At 36.3% G+C, this 19,444-nt stretch overlaps 1 protein-coding gene across 1 annotated transcript in view; it reads right to left on the bottom strand.

The window, feature by feature from the left end:
* The window catches only part of smchd1 (structural maintenance of chromosomes flexible hinge domain containing 1), a 66,336-nt gene that overhangs the window by 40,387 nt on the left and 6,505 nt on the right, over positions 1-19,444 (bottom strand). Inside the window, exons 4-21 of the mRNA XM_079865413.1 lie at positions 18,786-18,868; positions 18,108-18,232; positions 17,158-17,272; positions 16,282-16,401; positions 16,026-16,192; positions 14,749-14,839; positions 14,407-14,623; positions 12,006-12,123; positions 11,090-11,273; positions 10,915-10,986; positions 10,258-10,380; positions 8,575-8,688; positions 7,701-7,807; positions 6,845-6,927; positions 6,560-6,667; positions 2,616-2,693; positions 2,317-2,436; positions 1,499-1,643 (exon numbers count right to left, since the gene is read on the bottom strand). Coding sequence (XP_079721539.1) covers positions 1,499-1,643; positions 2,317-2,436; positions 2,616-2,693; positions 6,560-6,667; positions 6,845-6,927; positions 7,701-7,807; positions 8,575-8,688; positions 10,258-10,380; positions 10,915-10,986; positions 11,090-11,273; positions 12,006-12,123; positions 14,407-14,623; positions 14,749-14,839; positions 16,026-16,192; positions 16,282-16,401; positions 17,158-17,272; positions 18,108-18,232; positions 18,786-18,868 — 2,170 coding nt within the window. The remainder of the gene's footprint in view (positions 1-1,498; positions 1,644-2,316; positions 2,437-2,615; positions 2,694-6,559; positions 6,668-6,844; positions 6,928-7,700; positions 7,808-8,574; positions 8,689-10,257; positions 10,381-10,914; positions 10,987-11,089; positions 11,274-12,005; positions 12,124-14,406; positions 14,624-14,748; positions 14,840-16,025; positions 16,193-16,281; positions 16,402-17,157; positions 17,273-18,107; positions 18,233-18,785; positions 18,869-19,444) is intronic.

Here is a 19,444-nt window from a genome sequence, read left to right on the forward strand (position 1 = left end):
GCAACTGCTAATGAGCGTCTCGAGTCCCATGGAGGAGCTCTGGAAGGATAAAAGGAGGAGTGACAACAGTGAAGGACGAGAGAGGACCAGGCCTGGACTTTATGTTGCTGTTTTGTTTTAGTTTATGCAGCAGTCGTCCGGGAGAGGCTGCTGCTTTACTTTCGTTTTGTTGTTTGTTTATTTTGTAGGGGTGTATCGATACACTCAGCTCACGATTCTATATGCATCACGATACTGGATTCACTATTCGATACATGTCACGATATTTTGAACAAAATAAAAATTAACTTAAATTATTAATTTTCAATATTTTTGTTGTACATACAACTTAATAAAGAATTTACAATATTCAAACCTTCTGTATGTAAATAACAATTGACTAGGTGTGTCACTGAACAATAAAACTGAATTGTATTATGAAATTAGAATTAGGATAGCTGAAACCTAAAAGAGAACAGGTAAAGCAGTAAAACAACGGTGACACCAGAATAAAAGTATTCATGATTCTGAACCTGAAAATACAGAATTCTTCTATCCATAGACTATAAATAATGTAAGCCCTTTTTTCCTGGTAAAACCAGACATTTGGCATTATCAGGATCCACAAATATTGCCCCATTGCATTATTATAAATTATATTTGACATTAAATAAAGTAGTTTAATGTAGTACAGTTACTGAAACTCTGTAAACGCAGTACTTGCGCTTTCAATGAAGGCACTTGTTGAAACTCTTTTACACAGAAAAACCACCCGCGCAGATTAATGCACTTACTTATATGATAAGAATAAACAATCTGAAAAGCTTTGAATCATCATACTACCAAAACAAAAAACGCGATGTGGTGAGTTAAAGTTTGCTTTTACTCCGCTCCAGCACGTATTCGCTTCAGATGATCAATGACAGATCTAATCGCAAGAAAGTGTGTCAAAATACCTATTTCCAAACTGTAAATGGTTAGTTCATCCAAAAATTACAATTCTCTCTTCATTTACTCCCTCTCATGTTGTTTTTGCACATTATGCACGCATTTGAACATCCATGTTTGGGTTAGGGTTAGGGTTAGGTAGGGTTAGATTAGACCACTCAATTGATTATTTTTACGATGCCTTTATGATCTTGTTTTAGATCTTTTAAGATTTAGGAGAATTGACTTAAACCGGAGGGACAGAAATCTCTCAGATTTCATAAAAAAATGCCTTTACTTGTGTTTGGAAGATAAACAAAAATTTTATAGGTTTGAAATTACATGAGGGTGAGTACATAATGACAATTTACATTTTTGGGTGAAGTATACTTTATAAATACAATAAGCTGATTCTTGGATAAAACTAACTCTATATCGCGAGTATGTATCGCTACACCCCTATTATTTTGTGAATCAAAGTTCCATTGATCATTTGCCGGTTCCCACCTCCTCTTTTCCTGAACTATGAACATTGTTACAAGGACATTTCTAAAGTATGTACTCTAGCACATGTGTATCTACTTTGACCTACCTACATTCCAGCTGGGGTTTAATGTTACAGGGTGGCTGAGTGGGATATTCAAACTCATCCTTAAAGTCTAGAGGAATACTGAAGGGAACTCCTACGTGGACAGGAGAAGAAACGATGCCTAGCTTAAAAGATACTGCTTCACCTTCTGTTGGAGAAACACAGAGACAAGAGACAAAGATTAAACATGGAATCTGACAGGAATTATTATTTTTTTACTTCATTCCAGTGTTATTTTAATTATAATTTGGATACTATTGTATTTTCATTCAAAATATATATATAAAAAAAAATGTCTATATAGTTTTTATAAAATTTTCCTTCAGTTTGAGTTTTAGTTATTTTAGTACATCAAGTTCAAATGAAAATGAGAAATGTTTCCTTGATATCTAACTGAAAAAAGTATTTTTACATTTTATTTGTTTCAGTTCATGTTTATTTTATTACTAGAAATAAAAATGTTTTTATGATTTTATGTTGTAGTTAACTACAATAACCATGCTTCACTCATATAACAGAATATTTTATAATTTAGCTATTTAAATGATGATCAAAAATGAAAATTCATTAATCGTTAATCACATCATTAACAACTTTTCTTTTTTTTCATTAAATTTTTTTAAAACAGCTTTTTTTTTTAAAATAATAAAAAAAAAAGCTATTTTCCATAAAACAACAGTTCATAGTCATCACGCTAAACAAAAAAATAAATCAGAAAAAATTAATTTATATAAATTTCTCCTAACAACAAAAAATAATCCCTCTTATAACCCAGGACCGATCTTAAAACCAAGTGTAAAGAGGGCCAATGTGTGTTTTACCTTTAATCGAGAAATTGAGGGTGTAATTGGGTAGTCTTTTTCCAGCCCATTCTTCAGATTGGCTGTCACTCAGAATAGTCTGCAGATGCAGTGTGTACATCCCAAGCTTACTGAGATTCTCTGGAAGAAAAAACACTCCCTTAATGCATTAACTAATATTAACTGACAATGAAGAATTCATTTGTTGCCATATTTATTAATCTTTCTAGTAAAAATACAATAACATGCACATGGTCATAAATTTAGAGGAGTGGAAAAGTCACGTGACTGAACATATGTGATGATTCATTGATTTTTACCCATGGTCTTGAACCAGTATTCCCATTTGGATGAATGCACACCAGTGTACGTGTTAGTCTCGACATCTCCTTTAGGAGCTAAAGGAAGAAAAGGATGCAAGCCCATTAAAAAAAAAAATGTCAGTAGCATATTCTAAATGAACAATACAAAAGAATAACAACAATTTACATTTCATTGGATTTACATAGTTATATAAAATATAATGATGCAGTCTTAAAAAAAAAAAAAAAAAAAAACCTTCAAGTGCTTTTATGTGATCAAGCAGCATTCTGCAGGTGCGCTATGAGACTATGGCTGCGTTTACACTTGGCATTAACATGCGACCTGTATCCAGATGTAAAAAATTACTCTTAGTTCGTTTTCTATGGTTCACTGACAAAAAAGCAATCGTGAAAGCGGCCCTGAAGACGATGATTACTCATAACGGTTCGGAGCTTCGTTTCTATTCGGATTTGTCAGCTGGCTTGTTGCAGAAACGTTGTGAGTTCGGGGCAGTGAGCAAAGCTCTAGAATCTCGTGGTCTGTATTTTAGGTTTGTTGTATGTTTTATTTGTGGTACTTCTCTGTTTGTATTTGGTATCTAATATTGACATAACTTTATTTATTTTATTTTTTTATTACAGGGACAGTGCATATTAATAAACATTTCAAATTAGTCAAAAGGCTATTTTTCATCTGCAGTCCCTAGACAGATGGTAAAAAGTCACCCTAAAAGGGAGTAAAATTGCATATTTACATAACAATATAAAAATTAAAAATTACAATACATTTAGTAAGAAATACTATTATGCTAAAATATACAATCGAAACACAGCACACCAACAATCAAACGAACATCAGACAAAAACATGACACAACACAACACACAAGGCACACAGGTCTCGAAGTAAGTTAATGTTGACAGCTCTGATAATCAATTAACCATTTCTTTAACTGGATCTTAAATGTACTATATGTGTTTAGATTTCTGATGGTTATGGGGGTGAGGTTCCACTCAGTAGCAGCTCGAACAGAAAAAGCAGTTTGGCCAAATACACTTTTCCTAAAGGGAATGATACAATCTCCCCTCGCTGCACCTCTGGTTCTGCTGTGATCAGCTGTTAACAAACTGATGGAGAGGAGGGGATGATGAACCATGAATCATTTTATACAGAAGACATAGATTTGAATATTTGACCATGTTTTCCCAGCTGAGTAATCTATATTTTTGTAATATTGGACAATGATGAGAAATACATGGTTTCTTATCCAGAATTTTGACAGTTTGTTTGTAGAGTGATTGCAGAGGTTTCAAAGATGTAACATGGGTAAACAGTAAGTGATATGTGAGAAGATCATAGAGTGCATGTACATTTTTGCTGCCTGTGTGGACATTTGATGGCGAATGTGTCTAAAGTTACTGAGAGTGAATTTAATTTGATTACAGACCCTTTTTACATGTGATGTAAATGACAACTTTGAATCAATTAAAACTCCCAAATATTTGTATTCTGACACGATCTGCAGCCTTTCCCCTGAAACAAAAATATCTGGCTCAACACTGAAGTTTTTGTGAGACTTGGTGAAGAACATTGCTACTGTTTCTGATGTATTCAGCTGCAGGCAGGAGTGTTTCAACCAAGCTGTTATATTATCCATGGCGTTAATGAGTTTCTCAGCCACCTGGGAGATATTCCTACCATGAACATAGACTACAGTATCATCAGCGTACATCTGCACAGAAACATCAGGACAGACGGATGGGAGGTCATTTATATAAATTGAGAACAACAAAGGCCCTAAATTAGATCCTTGAGGAAGACCGGTGGACAGACTGAGGGCCGCTGATTTGTATGACTGGACTCTGACATGTTGGAAGAGGTCAGTGAGATAAGACTCAATCTATTTAAGCAATCCCCTTTTATTCTTTTGATTTGACTTCATCTTGATTTCTTGTATGCATAATGCTCTTAAATTAGTAACTTGGAATGTGAAGGGCATAGGTCTTGTAACTAAGACAAAGAAAATTTGAACATTTCTCAAAAAAAGAGCATATATCTATAGCACTATTACAAGCAGCTCATCTGTCCAATACAGAACACAATAAGCTAAAAAGAGACTGTGTCTGACCAATTTACTTTTCTTCTTTTACATCAAATAGTAAGGGCACTGCAATTCTTATTAATAAAAACACCCCATTCATTCTCGAGCATGCTGTGCTGATCTCTGGCTTCATCCTTGGTAGACACATTACTATTGGGAATGTATATGCTCCAAATATAGACTGTCCTAATTTTGTCACATGTGGTCCTAAAGTTTAACCAACTTCGTAAGAGTATGGGATTTTTAGGGGGTGATTTCAATTGCGTACTGGATGGTAATTTGGATAAATCCTCACCCTGGGTTTCAACAGGCTGTAAATCCTTGTACACTTTACATAATATTTGTACAAATCATTGTCTGGTGAATATTTGGAGGGAGCTGCACTCTATTAGCAGATATTATACTTTTTACTGTCATCCCCACAATTCTTATTCAAGGCTGGATTGTTTTTTCATAAAGTGGGATGCCCTTAAAGGTGGTATCAGCGATTTAATAAATAGTGTTCCAACCAATCACCAACAGGGGCGGGTGTTGTGAGGTTTTCGTGTGCAGCCGTCATAGGCGGCCGTGCACGAGCGCAAAACCTCACAACACCCGCCCCTGTCGGTGATTGGTTGGAACACTATTTATTTGGGTTTTGAGTGTTTGGCTAAACCGGGTGAAAACAACTGTTTTTGTGTGCAGATCTCAGAGCCTAGGCTGCCTACAGAGACGCGGTTTTTTGACGGCATGCTTATGGGACGGGCAGCTAGCGGATCGTTAGGTAAGATTAGATGAATGTGAACATTTATGTTTGGGCCTGAAATCGCTGATACCACCTTTAAAGCTACACTGCAGGGCAAGTTAAGGAAACTAAACAAACAAGAGAAATATTTGTCTACATCAGATTTAACGTCTGATCTGTACATCAGCATCGAGGAATAACATTATAATCTTGTTCACGGTAGAGAAAGCTGCTTACATGAGCAAAACTAACTGTGAAGAATTAAAGGTGCTCTAAGCGATGTTGGGTGACGTCACTTCTTGTTGATGTTCAAAGTTTTGTCAAACAAAACAGAGGCTAGCTCGACCCTCCCTCCTCCTCATCCCGTCCCCTCCCCCTCCCTTCCTGAAACAGGCTTTTCCGATGTAAATTTGGGACTTTGCGCATTCCTTCTCCTTTTCCCTCTTCTTTGCTATTTGTTCATCGGAACGTCTCTTTGGTCGTGTGTCGGCCATATCAAAATTCAAGAGAATATAATTCTAATGTTAGACGTTGTCTAGGACATCTCTCCTCTAGCTAACTTCCCTCTTCATGCTTCTCTCTCCTCCACTCCCCACACCCCCCTTCATGTGCACGCGCACTAACCCCCCAACCCCCACCCCCAAATCATTCTTGGCGGTTATTGGCTGGAACACTGTTTGTTATGTTTCGTGGTCCAGGCTGGGCCAGTTTATTTTTGTTGCCGTTTGTGGAGACTGGGCTGTCTACAGAGACCGCGTTTGTTTTACAGTGTGTTCAGGGGACAGGCAGCTAGCAGAAAGTGAGATGTTTACTGTATGTGACAAAAATGTTTCGCCCTAAAAAACGTGTGACATCGCTTAGAGCACCTTTAAATGTAAACACAGCTTTTGTGTCTTTATCAGCTTTTCCATATATACTGGCCCTGATAATCATCACAAATACTTATTGCTTGCTCCATTTCAGTAAATCCATTTTTATGAATGAATGAATCTCTACCCATTGCTCTAGTCTTCGTCAACATGCGCTTGATCCACCTGCTTGTCAGCCGACTAACAGCAGATGGAGATCATATATTGGCACTCTATTACTTTTCCTGCAGTTTCCTAACAATAATAAAAAATAATAAATGTGACTCACAGTGCCAGATGACTTTCAGTTCAACTTTCAGTTTCTTAGAATTGCCGGCCACAGGCAGTCGAGACATCGATTCTCCATTTTTGTTCAATATCTCCACTTTAATCGGACCTGGACAAGAACAGATTTATACTAAAAACTTTGTGCTGTTGGTAAAAGATAAGGGCATGGGCTTGTGAGAGTATATTTTGAGTTTTATGAAGTAAAGGTTATTACCTGTGGCTAATCTACAGTATATAATGTAAGTTTAGCACTGCAAAGTGTTTGTATGTGTGTGAGTTTGTTTACCCATGGGTGTCCCAGCTGGACGAGCATCTTTCTCAGCCCAAGCGTTTCCCTCAGGCCATGTAACCCTCAACTGGTCTGGAAGCCTGATGATAAGAAAAAGTAATTAAATCACAAACAAAGAGCCAGATTTACTAAACAGGGCAATTTATCAAGAGCAGCGCAAATTAGCGTAGGGTCGCAAACAAGCAGAGCCGATGAAAATGCGGGTGATCTACAAACACCACAGGCGCAGCAAATTAAAAATAACGTGGCTTGGCGAACGATATGTCCAAATAACGTCTTCCTCTAGCATTCAAAATAAACGAACACAAGAGGAGAAATTCTCTCCCTTCTCTCACACACTCTCTGTTCTCTGCGATTCCTCCGACAGCAACTATCGCAGCATGACAAGCGCAAAATCGGTTAAGACATGCTTTTTTGGGGCGTTAAATAATGGTGCAAATACCAGTAAATTGACTAGCGCAAACCTTAGTAAATCATGTTGTGTGATTTATTTAAATACTCTCTCGTGAATTTTGCATCTGAAAGGGAAACTCCTACAAATGCATATGCAAAAAGGTCAGCCGCAAAAATAACAGTGTCCACGCTTTTGAAGCATTAAGCGTTTCCTGTTACCTTACCATATGTGGTGGGAAAAAAAATTGTAAATGATTTAACATTGCATTATATGTAATTTTTCTGTAAAAACCTATCCAATTAATTGTTTTTGGAAGTAAAAACTATGAATAATTAATAACTATGAATAATACCAAATCATTTATGGTAAAAAAATATATATTATTATAATTTATTCAACAATCCTCCTTGATTGTTCTTTACTGTTAAGGTGAAATACAGAATAAATGGCGAGTCTTACTTTGTGAGCTCATTATCAATGTGTTTCTTAATGTCTGCTGCTTCAGCCTGTCTGTCGATCTTAAAGATGGGAATGATTTTTTGCTCATCATACAACTCCTTCGGTTCCTACAGAAACACATCACAGAGACTTATACAAAAGCAAAAAAACCACAAAAGATCCAAAATGTTCTGAGCTTGTTTACAAGTACAAAACACATAGTACAAACATTCATGTGGACGGATGAGTTTGAACAGCATTGAAGGACCTCCTACTCACCTGTCAATTAACCACTGCGCTAAAACAAGGGTCTAAACTTTGCTGGCTATGTGCAGCTTTGAATAATTGTCCAACTGGAGAAACGGATGCATACAGTATACACCAAATGAGAGCAACTCTGTCCTGCAGTGTTTAGTCACGAGTCACGACTATAACTCTTTTGTCATACATTCATACGGAATCGGAAACAAAATTGTCTAGGCCATTTTAGGGTGTCTTTTAACTACAAAAATTATTATTAAAATGCTGATCGCAGGATCTAAGAATGAAGGTTATCAAAGCACCGTCAACCATTTACAAGACCATTTTCAAATTGCTTGACGTTCCTGTGACAGATCCAAGCAAGTGAAGTTCTGGATGAGACATCCATTGGACAGAAGAAACAAAAAGATGGCCTATGAATTCTGTTGTACTTAATTCACTCCTGAGGATTAATAAATGGTACTTTGTTAATGTTGGGGTTACAATTCTCCTTTACAAATAAGAGATTCTGCCTAACATCAGCTTTTGTGGTCCAAGGAAGAAAAAAATACAGGTTTGGATGGACATGAGGGTGAATGGATGAATGGACAAAATCTTCCTAAAAGTGAATAAATTAATTAATATCCTTCCTCACCAGTGCAATTTGGGCATGTCCTCCAGTGGCGTACACATCACCTTCAACGTGTCCGTGAAGCAAGAACTGAATTATAGAGCCATAGAAGATGGGCTGAGTTTTCACTGATTTCACCTGAAAATGAGAAAGAAACACATTTGAGAACACTAGAAATACAACCTGATTCATAAAAATAAAAAAAATGGCCTGACTAATACATATATTTTCATGTTATTTATTGTTTACTGACACTACTAAAGATGCGGTAACACTTTACAATAAGGTCTCATTTGTTAACATTAGTTAATGTATTATAACTAACATGTACTAATAATGAGCAATACATTTGTTACAGTTAATATTAATCTTTGTTAATGTTAGTTAATAAAAATACAGTACTTCATTGTTTGGTCATTATTTTAGTACACAGTGCATTAACTAATGTTAACAAATACAATTTTTGATTTTAATAATGTATTAGTAAAAGTTGAATTTAACATTAACTAAGATTAATAAATGCCTTAGAAATGTTGTTCATTGATAGTTCATGTTAACTAAAGTAGTTAACTAATGAAACCTAATTGTAAAGTGTTACCAAAGATAGTAACTACACACTTATAAACAGTATGATGTCTTACAAGCCCTGACTCTCAAAGGGTGTTCATTCAGCTTTTTTACTTCATAGCGAATAAACATAACAGAAATGACACAAAATGTTTTTTTAAGTAGCTGAACAATCTGGCTTTGTGAAACGCCTCAAAAAAATGTAAGTCCCCCTGTGGACAATAATTTTCATTCAGTATACATATGAATATGCAAATGAGCCCCGTCTCCACTCACACAAGCTTGTCTACAAGAAGTCGATGATTCAGAATGCTAATGCGTTTTATCTATCGCTTTCTACAACGTCGGACACACACCGGTTATTAATATGATTAGCCTTTGACTTGACCATGTTATCAAACAGCTAATAATGTGTTGCTAATGTTACACAAGCCATGTTCCCGTTCTCCATCTCAGAGTCAGACAGCTGCCTTCAAAAAATCAGCATCCTTAGAAACGCTTTGAACAACTCAGAACGTCAGTGGAGAAAGGTATATAGTTCGTCATAACACTCAAATATACATCATATACTTTTTCATATCAAAAATATACCGGGATAACCTTTGCGAATCGCCTGTTTCGTAACATAGTTAATGATATGCTAAAGCCCAAATCAACCAATCAAGACGTGATTGGTTGGTTAAAAAGTATTTTGTTACGTCAGAAACACCAGCAATTTCAAACTGTGATTTTTGAGACTGTCTTTGATTCACTACAGTTTTAAGGAGAAAATACTCAGCAATGGTGTTGACTTATGAATTTGCACATGGTTTGTCTTAAATCATATTAAAAACACCACATAGACATATAAACAACATTTAAAAGTGATTTTCACCATAGGGGGACTTTAAATTAAATTAACACACAACATGGAATCACCAAAGACATTTATTCACAAATCGATTCTTGGGATTTAAGAATCAAAATGAGAATCGATTTCCAGAAATCAATATTTTCACCCCAGCCCTAAAAGTAACGTGACATAACTTTATTTTTTAGGGAGTAATGTAACATTGTAACATATTACTTTTTAAAAGTGTCACTCCCCTACACTGGTGTTGTATATGACTGTGTGAAAATGTAAAAACTACTAGATCTCACTAATTGTCCTTTTTTGTAAATCTTGCCGTCCCACTTAATGGCTTTGAATTGAGCCCAGGGTGACTGAAGCCGTTTCGGGACATCCTCACGTGTCATCACACCCTGAAATCCTTGAAACATCACCTGCACACAGACACACACACACACACAAACACAGACACACAAAGAGACAATCAATTGTTGCCATCTAAATGTGAGGACAAAACAAAACAGTGACACAAACCTTGTATTTGGGCTTAAATTTTATATTTTCATACTGAATATTATTATAATTACTAAAGTTAAATTAAATACATGAAGGGAGTAAGTGAGTATAATTCATTTTTGTTACAACTATGGAAGCTTAGAAAAAAATTGTATCTGTATTTACTGAGAACATAGGCTTATGTTCCATATGATAATAACAATAATAAAAAACAATATAACATGACTTCTAAAACCACTTTTTTAAATGTCTTGTATTTAAAGATTTCATCTGTCACAATAAATACAATGCCTTTGATTTGGGTGATTTTCTCACCAAATATGTAATATTTATAAAGCAAAAGCACATTAAGCATGTTCAATGGAACCATACATAAAGCACTGATCGAGTAGTTACATCTGCTTTTTCTTTGCATACTTTTCATTCTTTGCCTCACACTAGCAGACACATACCTGCTTATCAAAGCGCTCATGACAATCTTTTAACCAGATAGTAAACTCCCTCTCAATCTTCACTCGCTGCTCCTGGATAAAACAGATCAGAAAGTGTTTACTGGGCTTTGAATCATGTGCATGCAAGCAGTGTTAAACCATGTGTCTTTCAGAGTTCAGGAGTGTGTTTCTGTACCTGGCCATTGTTCACTCTGGTAAAAATGGTCTCTTTGTCACGGAGTTGAAGCTCCAGGTCCATAAAGGTAAGTTTGTTGGTGCTGACTTGGAATCGGTCGTTGGCGAAGAGAACTCCTGAAATCCGGTTATAACACTCAAAAGGCACCGCACCTGCTTTCTTAGGCCTTTTACACCACTCAAACCTAACACACATACAAATTGTTATTCATGTTAGGTGAAATTGAACATAAAAAAGGTTAATTGTTCAAAATATTGTTATCTTTCTGATAGCTTTTTTCTAGCATTTCGATGTCAGATATTTCTGTAAAGAACGTGTTCTTGTTTGCCTTCAGCACTATTTTTTTATTATTGGTCTATATGTACAAAGAATTTGCATTTCAAGTTAAATGCTCTGCTCTGTTCCACCCCATCTAACTGTTTTTGAACATAAGAACATGTCCTGTGTACGTAAAGCAGCATTTCCCAATCACTCCAAAAGCCCCATCAATAAGTGCCCCTTACATCCATAAATCTCTTATGCTCACCCAGGCTGCATTTAATTGATCAAAACCATAGTAAAAACAGTAATATTGGGCAATATTTTTACAATTTAAAATAACTTTTCTATTTGAATGAATATATTATAAAAAATGTAATTTATTCTTGTCATGGCAAATCTTTTTTTATTACATGATCCTTAATTTTATCTATATTTTTCCATGCACATTTGACCAATTCCAAACCAAAGTGAAAAATGCCTTATATTCAGATGTGCATAATTAATTATAAGTAAAATGGGCCAAAAAGAGAGAGATTAAACTGACACAAAAATTATGAAACGGCCATAAGAAGTATTTAGCAATCCAGAAATTTAAGTTAAAATGTGACCATTGAATTTAAGAATAAAGAATAAGAAAGAAAGAAAAAAAACTTACTCCGAGACAGAAGTGTAGGGAATGAGCCGTCCATTCCAAAAGCACTCAAAGATTGGTCGTTTGCCACGGCCTTCGGGATTCAAAACTACACAATCTTCATCTTCATCCTCTGAAGGACCTAAAATACAACCACACAGACCGATATAGAAAGAAATATCTTGGTATGCACACTATCTTAGCAGTCAAACTGGAATCAGCTATTATTATAGCATCTCTTTCATCATTGCCATTAGTGTGGAATAAATAGACAGTTTATAATTTATTACTGCATTATTATTGTCATTTTTCCATGGTACGCATTACAGAGTAAGTCTATATAAGCGCACCAGTAAACTGTTCATTGAAGAGGTGTGCTAATACTTTTTGAAACAACAGGAGTTACAATTTAAACAAAGACAAAATGTTTATGCGTATGTTACTCCAACATTACAATGACCGCAGATTTATGGCTGTTCCTCTATTAATCTAGACATTGAAAGTGTAAATGAAAACTTACTGTCCCAAATAACCAGAAAATATTTAAAGAGGCCATATTATGCCCTTTTACAAAGACTTGATTTTGTTTTTGGGGTCTATTAGAATAGGTTTTGAAGGGGTGGATTCTGAAATATATAGCCTATTAATCAATATTTATCCTGCTAAATATTAAATGATTTGAATAACTTTTACAAGCTTTTGAGATTTACGTAGTTATAGAATTACATGTCTATTCACTGAAACAGCGTGCTCGCTCTTTTTTTTTTGTGGGAGAAGCACCCAACACATGTTAAAACATATATTTACTCTTCCAGCTGGCCCTGACAGCATAGGTCACTGTGGTCACTCAGCCCTGTCTCCTACGTGACCAATTCTTACTTTACTTCTCAACTTTAAGCACTAGAGAATAAATGACTAAAACTGTCTGAACCTCTAACTGAGAGAAAGTATATCTTGACAATATGTTTTGGTAAAGTTTCCTGATCAGGGCTAAAGCTCGACCAACTCCAACCTTGAAGACACTGTGTATCTGTGTCTGTGTCTGTGTGCGCGTGCGAGTACAGACACAATGTGACAGACAAACTGGAGCCTAGAAACTCAGACTCGTGACCTCAGTGGGCCACTTTGTGTCTAAACCGGGAACTTGGTTGTCATCCGGAAAATCAATGGAGATATGCTTCTTGCTATCAGCCCATATGTGGATATTTTCTAAGCTGATCTATTTTAACCTGAAGCTATGACATAGTTTAGTGGTCTGTGTTAAGAGTATAATTGCTGCTGTACTGAGTGTGTACGCAAAGCAGCCTACGAACTCCTTGCTGAGTGTTAAAGCTGACTTTTACTGATGAATCTGCAAACTATTCTTTAGTAAAAAAAAAAAAAAAAATGCATTTGCATTAAGCTTTGTATCATTTGAAACCCAGTCATATTTTTGAATGGTAGTGTATTATTCCCTCATTTTCCCCTGAGATGGGAGAAATACGGATTTCAGTGTTGCAGTTCCTGTTAAAATGATGTAAAAATCGTCATTTTGCATCAGTCTGAGCAAGAAGTCCCATATCTTTGTAGAGGGGTTGAGACTACAAACACTCGTTCCTCATTTTTCCAGGGGGTGGGACCCACTCACGCTACAGACCTATTAGAGATCAGTGGGTGGGACTTGCAGAAACTAAAACTACGTGAGTAGAGTAGGAGACAAGCATGTATAGTAGGGCGGTTAAGCGCAAAAATCGATCACTTTGCGATAAAAGCATCAAATTTGGTAGGAAGGCTCACAAAGGGGGTCTGATCAGATTTAGGACCGTAGGCGCTTGAAATTTGACCCCTGGGGGTCATGGCGGCCATTTTGAAAAATGTGAAAGTGTGCTCATATTTACATGTATTTATGGTGAAATATGTTATTGTATTTTATGTTTCTGGCAGCTTTTAATTCATTTTCCCATTACGAAATCCATATTTGGCGGCCATTTTGAAAAATGGTCCTAAATCTGATCAGACCCCCTTTGTGAGCCTTCATACCAAATTTCATGCTTTTATCGCTAAGTGATCGATTCTGATGAAAATCTGCGCTTAGCCGCCCCACTAGGAAGAGAAGAAATGGTTGAATAAAGTTGTTATTTTGTTTTGTTTTGTGCACAAAAAGTATTCTCGCCGCTTCATAAAATTAAGGTTGAACCACTGGAGTAACATGGACTACTTTAACGATGTCTTTAGTACCTTTCTGGGCCTTGAAAGTGATAATTAAATTATTGTCTATGGAGGGATCAGAAAGCTCTCGGATTTCATTAAAAATATCTTAATTTGTGGTCCGAAGATGAACGAAGGTCTTTCGGGTTTGGAACGACCTGAGGGCGAGTAATTAATGACTGAAATAAAACATTTGGTGAACTAACCCTTTAAATTTAATGTCACTGATTTACAATACCTGCTGAGGCAGCATATGGATCCACTGGGTATGTTTCTTGATCGTAGAGGAACGGGTGATATCGGATCAATCCCTCCACTAAGGAATCTCTAGCGCCGGTGGCTTTAAACTCAAAAGTAGAAGCACTGGAGCTGACATACAGAGTCTGCATGTCATTATCAACCTCCCTCAGATTCACCACACGGGGAACTCGAGTGGAACGCTCAAACAAACTGATCTGAGAAAACAGAAAGAGAGAGCTTCAGAAAAAAAACAAAAAACAGGGTCATTCTGATGCATAAAAGGAACTCAAAAACTGAATGATCAATGCATTTGGTGCCAGAAATACATAAGCATCTATACCTGAATGTCAATGTTAGAGGAATGGTCAGTTTTTCTCTTTTTTGTCGTGTCATTTCCATCAGCTCCGTGTATATAATAATGGTAAGTATGCCTGAAATAAAACAAACAGTATTAAATGGCCTATGGCTTGTCTTCAAAATAAATTGTAGCTTTTATCAGGGCTCGACAATAATGACTGCCTGAAGCCCAGGGGCCCGCATGAACGACGCTAGGGACAGTTGACGGAATTTTCACTTGCCCGATCAGGCCAGTGCTGTGCATCGTCACGAAAGTTTATCATTTGAATTGTTTTTCAAGAGCTAGATGACTCGAGTTCTCTTTCAAATCTTGTTGCACTTAAAAGGACATTTTCACATAAAATAATGTCAAAATGGCCATATTGCCAAGTATCCTTGTATGTCCTAAATGAACGTAAACAGTTGAGAAATAAAAACAGTTGTGTAACAGTATACTGGATCCGTGCAGCTCTTAAAGTGACAGCTGCCTAATAAACCAGCTACAGTCTGTTTTAATGTTAATCAAACAACAACAGACACAGAAATCTCAAAGCACAAAATGTTAATTTACAATATGGTTCCATTTGTTGACATTAGTTAACTACATAAATTACATGAACTAACAATGAAAATACTGTATTAATATTAGCTCAATTTCAATTGAATATTATTTAAATTTCAACATTTACTAATACATTAATAAAATCAAAAGTTGTATCTTGAACTAACATGAACAGCTGTATTTTAATTAACTAATCTTAACAAAGATTAATAAATATTGTAACAAATGCATTACTCATTGCTAGATAACGTTAATGCATTAACTAACATTAACTAATTGGACCTTGTTGTAAAGTGTTACGAAATAAATAAAAATAAATGCTAGCTATAGAAGCACCATGTATTGCCATCTGCAGACGACTGAGTAGTGCATACTGTTATGTGTACATCACTTTTAATACAGAACTGATGCACATCTCACAGTTCTTAAGAACACATCAACTATGTACTATTATTATTAATATAGTAGTCGTTAGTTTTCTGCACACAAATGAATGAGTTTGAGACTAATTCATTAAAAAGAATTGGCTCATAATAGATATTTATTTGCAGATTCCAAGAGTCATTTTTAAAAACTTGCATTTTCAGGCCCCCAAAACACCACTCTCATGTGAATGAATGGCCAGAACGGATAAAAAAAGTTTTCAGTTTTTAATTGATAATGGTGTGGTTTAAATGCCCCCTAAAGGAGGATTTTGTGTATGTGTTTTTGGGACGTACGCTAACTCTCTGGTCCACAGAGTGAAATACTGTTTGAGGTAGGTGACGTGTTCTGGAAGGATTCCAGTGATGACAACTGCAGTGAAACTCTCCTTTCCATCTTCTTCAATCACAATAGACTGCAGAAACTGCTCATTGCTGACATTCACATGCGAGCAATCTCCAGGCTGCAAAAGATAACAAAACACACACACATACATTTAAAAACAAAATCCAGGAGCCAACAATGACATGAGATGACTTGTATTTCCCTCACCTTCCTGTTTCTAATGAAGCCAGAGTAAATATGTTCCTTTTTTAACTCCTTGCGCTCAAAGTCGTCTTTAGACATGACAAATTCATGAACATCTGGTGAGCCTGCAGGTTTACTGATCATCTGAAACACACATTACAAGAATATTTCATTAAAAAATGTTAACATGTAACTAAAGGGTTATTAACTCAAAATCTTTACCTTTGCCACAAAGCCATTGTATGGTTTCCGAAGGCCTGGAAATCAATGACGAGTCTACTTAAAACTACTATGTAACTTTTATAGTGCCCTTTTTTGGTGTTTCTCCCCTTTTTGGAGGTTGACAGCCATAGGAGGCACTGTGAACATTTTTTTTTTTTTATGTAAAGAGATGCATAAGTGTTTAGAGACTAACATGAGGGCGAGTAAATAATGAGGTCAACTATTCCTTAAATAAACCATGTAAACTATAAAAAAACAATTAACCAATCATTTGCAAAATCACTACCTGTTTTAAACACCCCATGGTTTGTTCAAGTTCAGTGTGAGCTTACTGACTGTCCATGCAAACTCTCACAAACAATTTATAAAACTTTGCATTTACACTGCAAAATAAACTCTTATTTTTCACTGTAACTTTGCCTGGTTGATTTTAACTGAAGAATTCACGATAATGCAAAACTCAAGCGTGGAGTCAGTGGGCTTGAGCTGAACAAAACTTGAAAACATGACACACAGACCGCTTAATCCAACCTGGTTTATGGATCATTTTAACAAAAATCTTTAATTTGCCATTCCTTAATGGACATATCTGTTCTGCTTTATTGAATAGGAATGTAACAAATCTACTGTATTAATTTGCAAGTATGATACTTGTTGAAAAAATGCATGCAAACATACTCTGACAGACTGGCCGATGTAAAACACAGCCTGTTTGCCTCCGACTCCAAAATATGAGATGTCACTGTTCAGACTGCGTGGAACTGGACTTGGTCGCACATAACCGGGTTTTTCGCTAAGACCACAACAAAGAGAAAAAAAGCTGATGGTTATCAAGGCAAGCTTTATAAGACAATTAGTATTTGAATCTATGTCCCCATTTACATTACATGGCTCAAGTGACCCAATTCCGATTTTTTCCTCCACTATGGCATAGATCGGATATGACCCATGAACGTGTAAGCAGGAAAAAAAGCACATGGATTCCGATATTCTCAGATTGGTTTCAGGCCTTATTCATATGGGGAAATAAAGCTGATCTGACTCGGTTACACGGATTTGCGTCTGCCATGTAAGCGGACAGATTGGATAAACCAATGGTGGTGAATGACGTCAATTCAGGTGGACACAAACCACAGCGGTTACAGCAGTGATCATTGCTTCATTCGCCCAGGCTGCAACAAGGGCTCTCCTATGTTTTCACTGCCTTAAGAGACCAATGTTTTGCTGACCTTTAAAGATGGTGTGGAAAGCAAAAGCTTGTATTATCATTTCGTATGCGTCCATTGCGTCATTTTTACTTCCTAATTGGCCTAAGCTTTTCCAGGTAAGTACGTCTATCTTTGGTTGTTTAGCCAAGTGAATAGTGTAAATGCAGATATCGAATTTGGGTCACTTTTAAAAGAACATGTAAGTTGGTAATCCAAAAAAATCAGATTTAGTCAACAAATCGTAATTGGGCATCAAGACCTGCAGTGTAAATGTGGCCCATAATAGGCATCATACAATGAGCACAGGTCAGCTGGATATTATTTCAAATATGAAGAGGGCATTTTGGATACAAATAACCTTGTTTTAGCATTATAAGTATCAGCATGAATAGAATTATGAGTAGTTATGGAGTAGCTCACATATCATTTTCTCGTATAAACTTTGACAGACGGTAAACGGCCCAGTTGTTCAGCTGTTTAGATGTCATTCCACATCCATTATCTATCACCACAACAGCAGGTCCTCCCTGAGACTCATCGAAAAGCTGAAAAACACACAGAGAACAAAACATCTGGATCATGGAAACTAATAGTAGGTCAATGTGCAATAAGTGCCACAAAAAGTAGATAACTGCATAATTCACTGAATGAACTGAATACTATTTTTCTCACATAACAATAAAATGTGTAATATTTGATATTTGAATGTGGTACTGCAGAGAAAATGCAGTCAAATGCATTAGCATGACCATCAATGTTTTAAAATAAATAGCTAAATAACGTTTTTCTAAACAACAGACAGAAAAGTTACACTCGTTTATAAGAGGTCTTGTCTGTTTTGAATTGAGCGAGCTGTCTGATGCGGCAGCTTTAGTTGTTGCCTATGTTGCATTTTGTTCATTATTTTGGGAGTGGAAAAATGAAGGGAAGGGTGTGTTTCTGTTGGATACGTGTGTGTTTGTTTTGTTTAGTTTTTTTCAGAAATGTCTTACTGAAAATGAATGTCTTCCAGTCACACCTTTATAATGTGTGACACTGACACTGAGACAGTTCACTAGGGTTTGTAATAAAGAGTGAGGGTCAGTGTTGAATTCTCACCAATCTGATTTCAATTCTCCTGATTCCCGTGTTTTTTCCTGTGGCTGACAGCGCGTTATCAATGAGCTCAGCAAAAGCATAGGCTGCAACACAACAAAAAGAGAAACACAGCACACATTAAACTGGCACAGTGTACATTAGGGTCATGCCGATATAGACAATAATATTGTGTATCGACAAAGATATCATCAAAAGCATCAGCTATAGGCAATATCGAGAGGATTAGGCATTTCCAATTAATGTGTTAAATTATTATTATTAGGCTACTATTATTATCAAAATTAATATTAGAATTCATTTGTCGCGCCATAATTTCATAGGAAATCACCGCATACACGCTCTGCAAGGATAATAAAAGCTTAGATAGATTAGCTTCCATTACTGTAATCATAATTAATTCTCTAATGACTGGGCAGGATCCACTGACCCTTAAGACAGCGCCAATCACACCAGTTCCTAAAAAGTCTGGGTGTGATGCTGATACTTATGCAACTATAGGCCTATAGCGAATCGTGGTTGGTCAGTTACAGAAATATCGGTCCACAAATAATCTTTTAGAGCAATTTCAGTCTGGATTTAGATCAGGACACAGAACCGCTCTTGTCCGAATTACCTTCTCACCTTATCTGACCTGACACGGGTGCTTGCAGAATTTTAGT

Source organism: Squalius cephalus, assembly GCF_949319135.1.
Source record: "Squalius cephalus genome assembly, chromosome: 3".
Lineage (NCBI taxonomy): Eukaryota > Metazoa > Chordata > Actinopteri > Cypriniformes > Leuciscidae > Squalius > Squalius cephalus.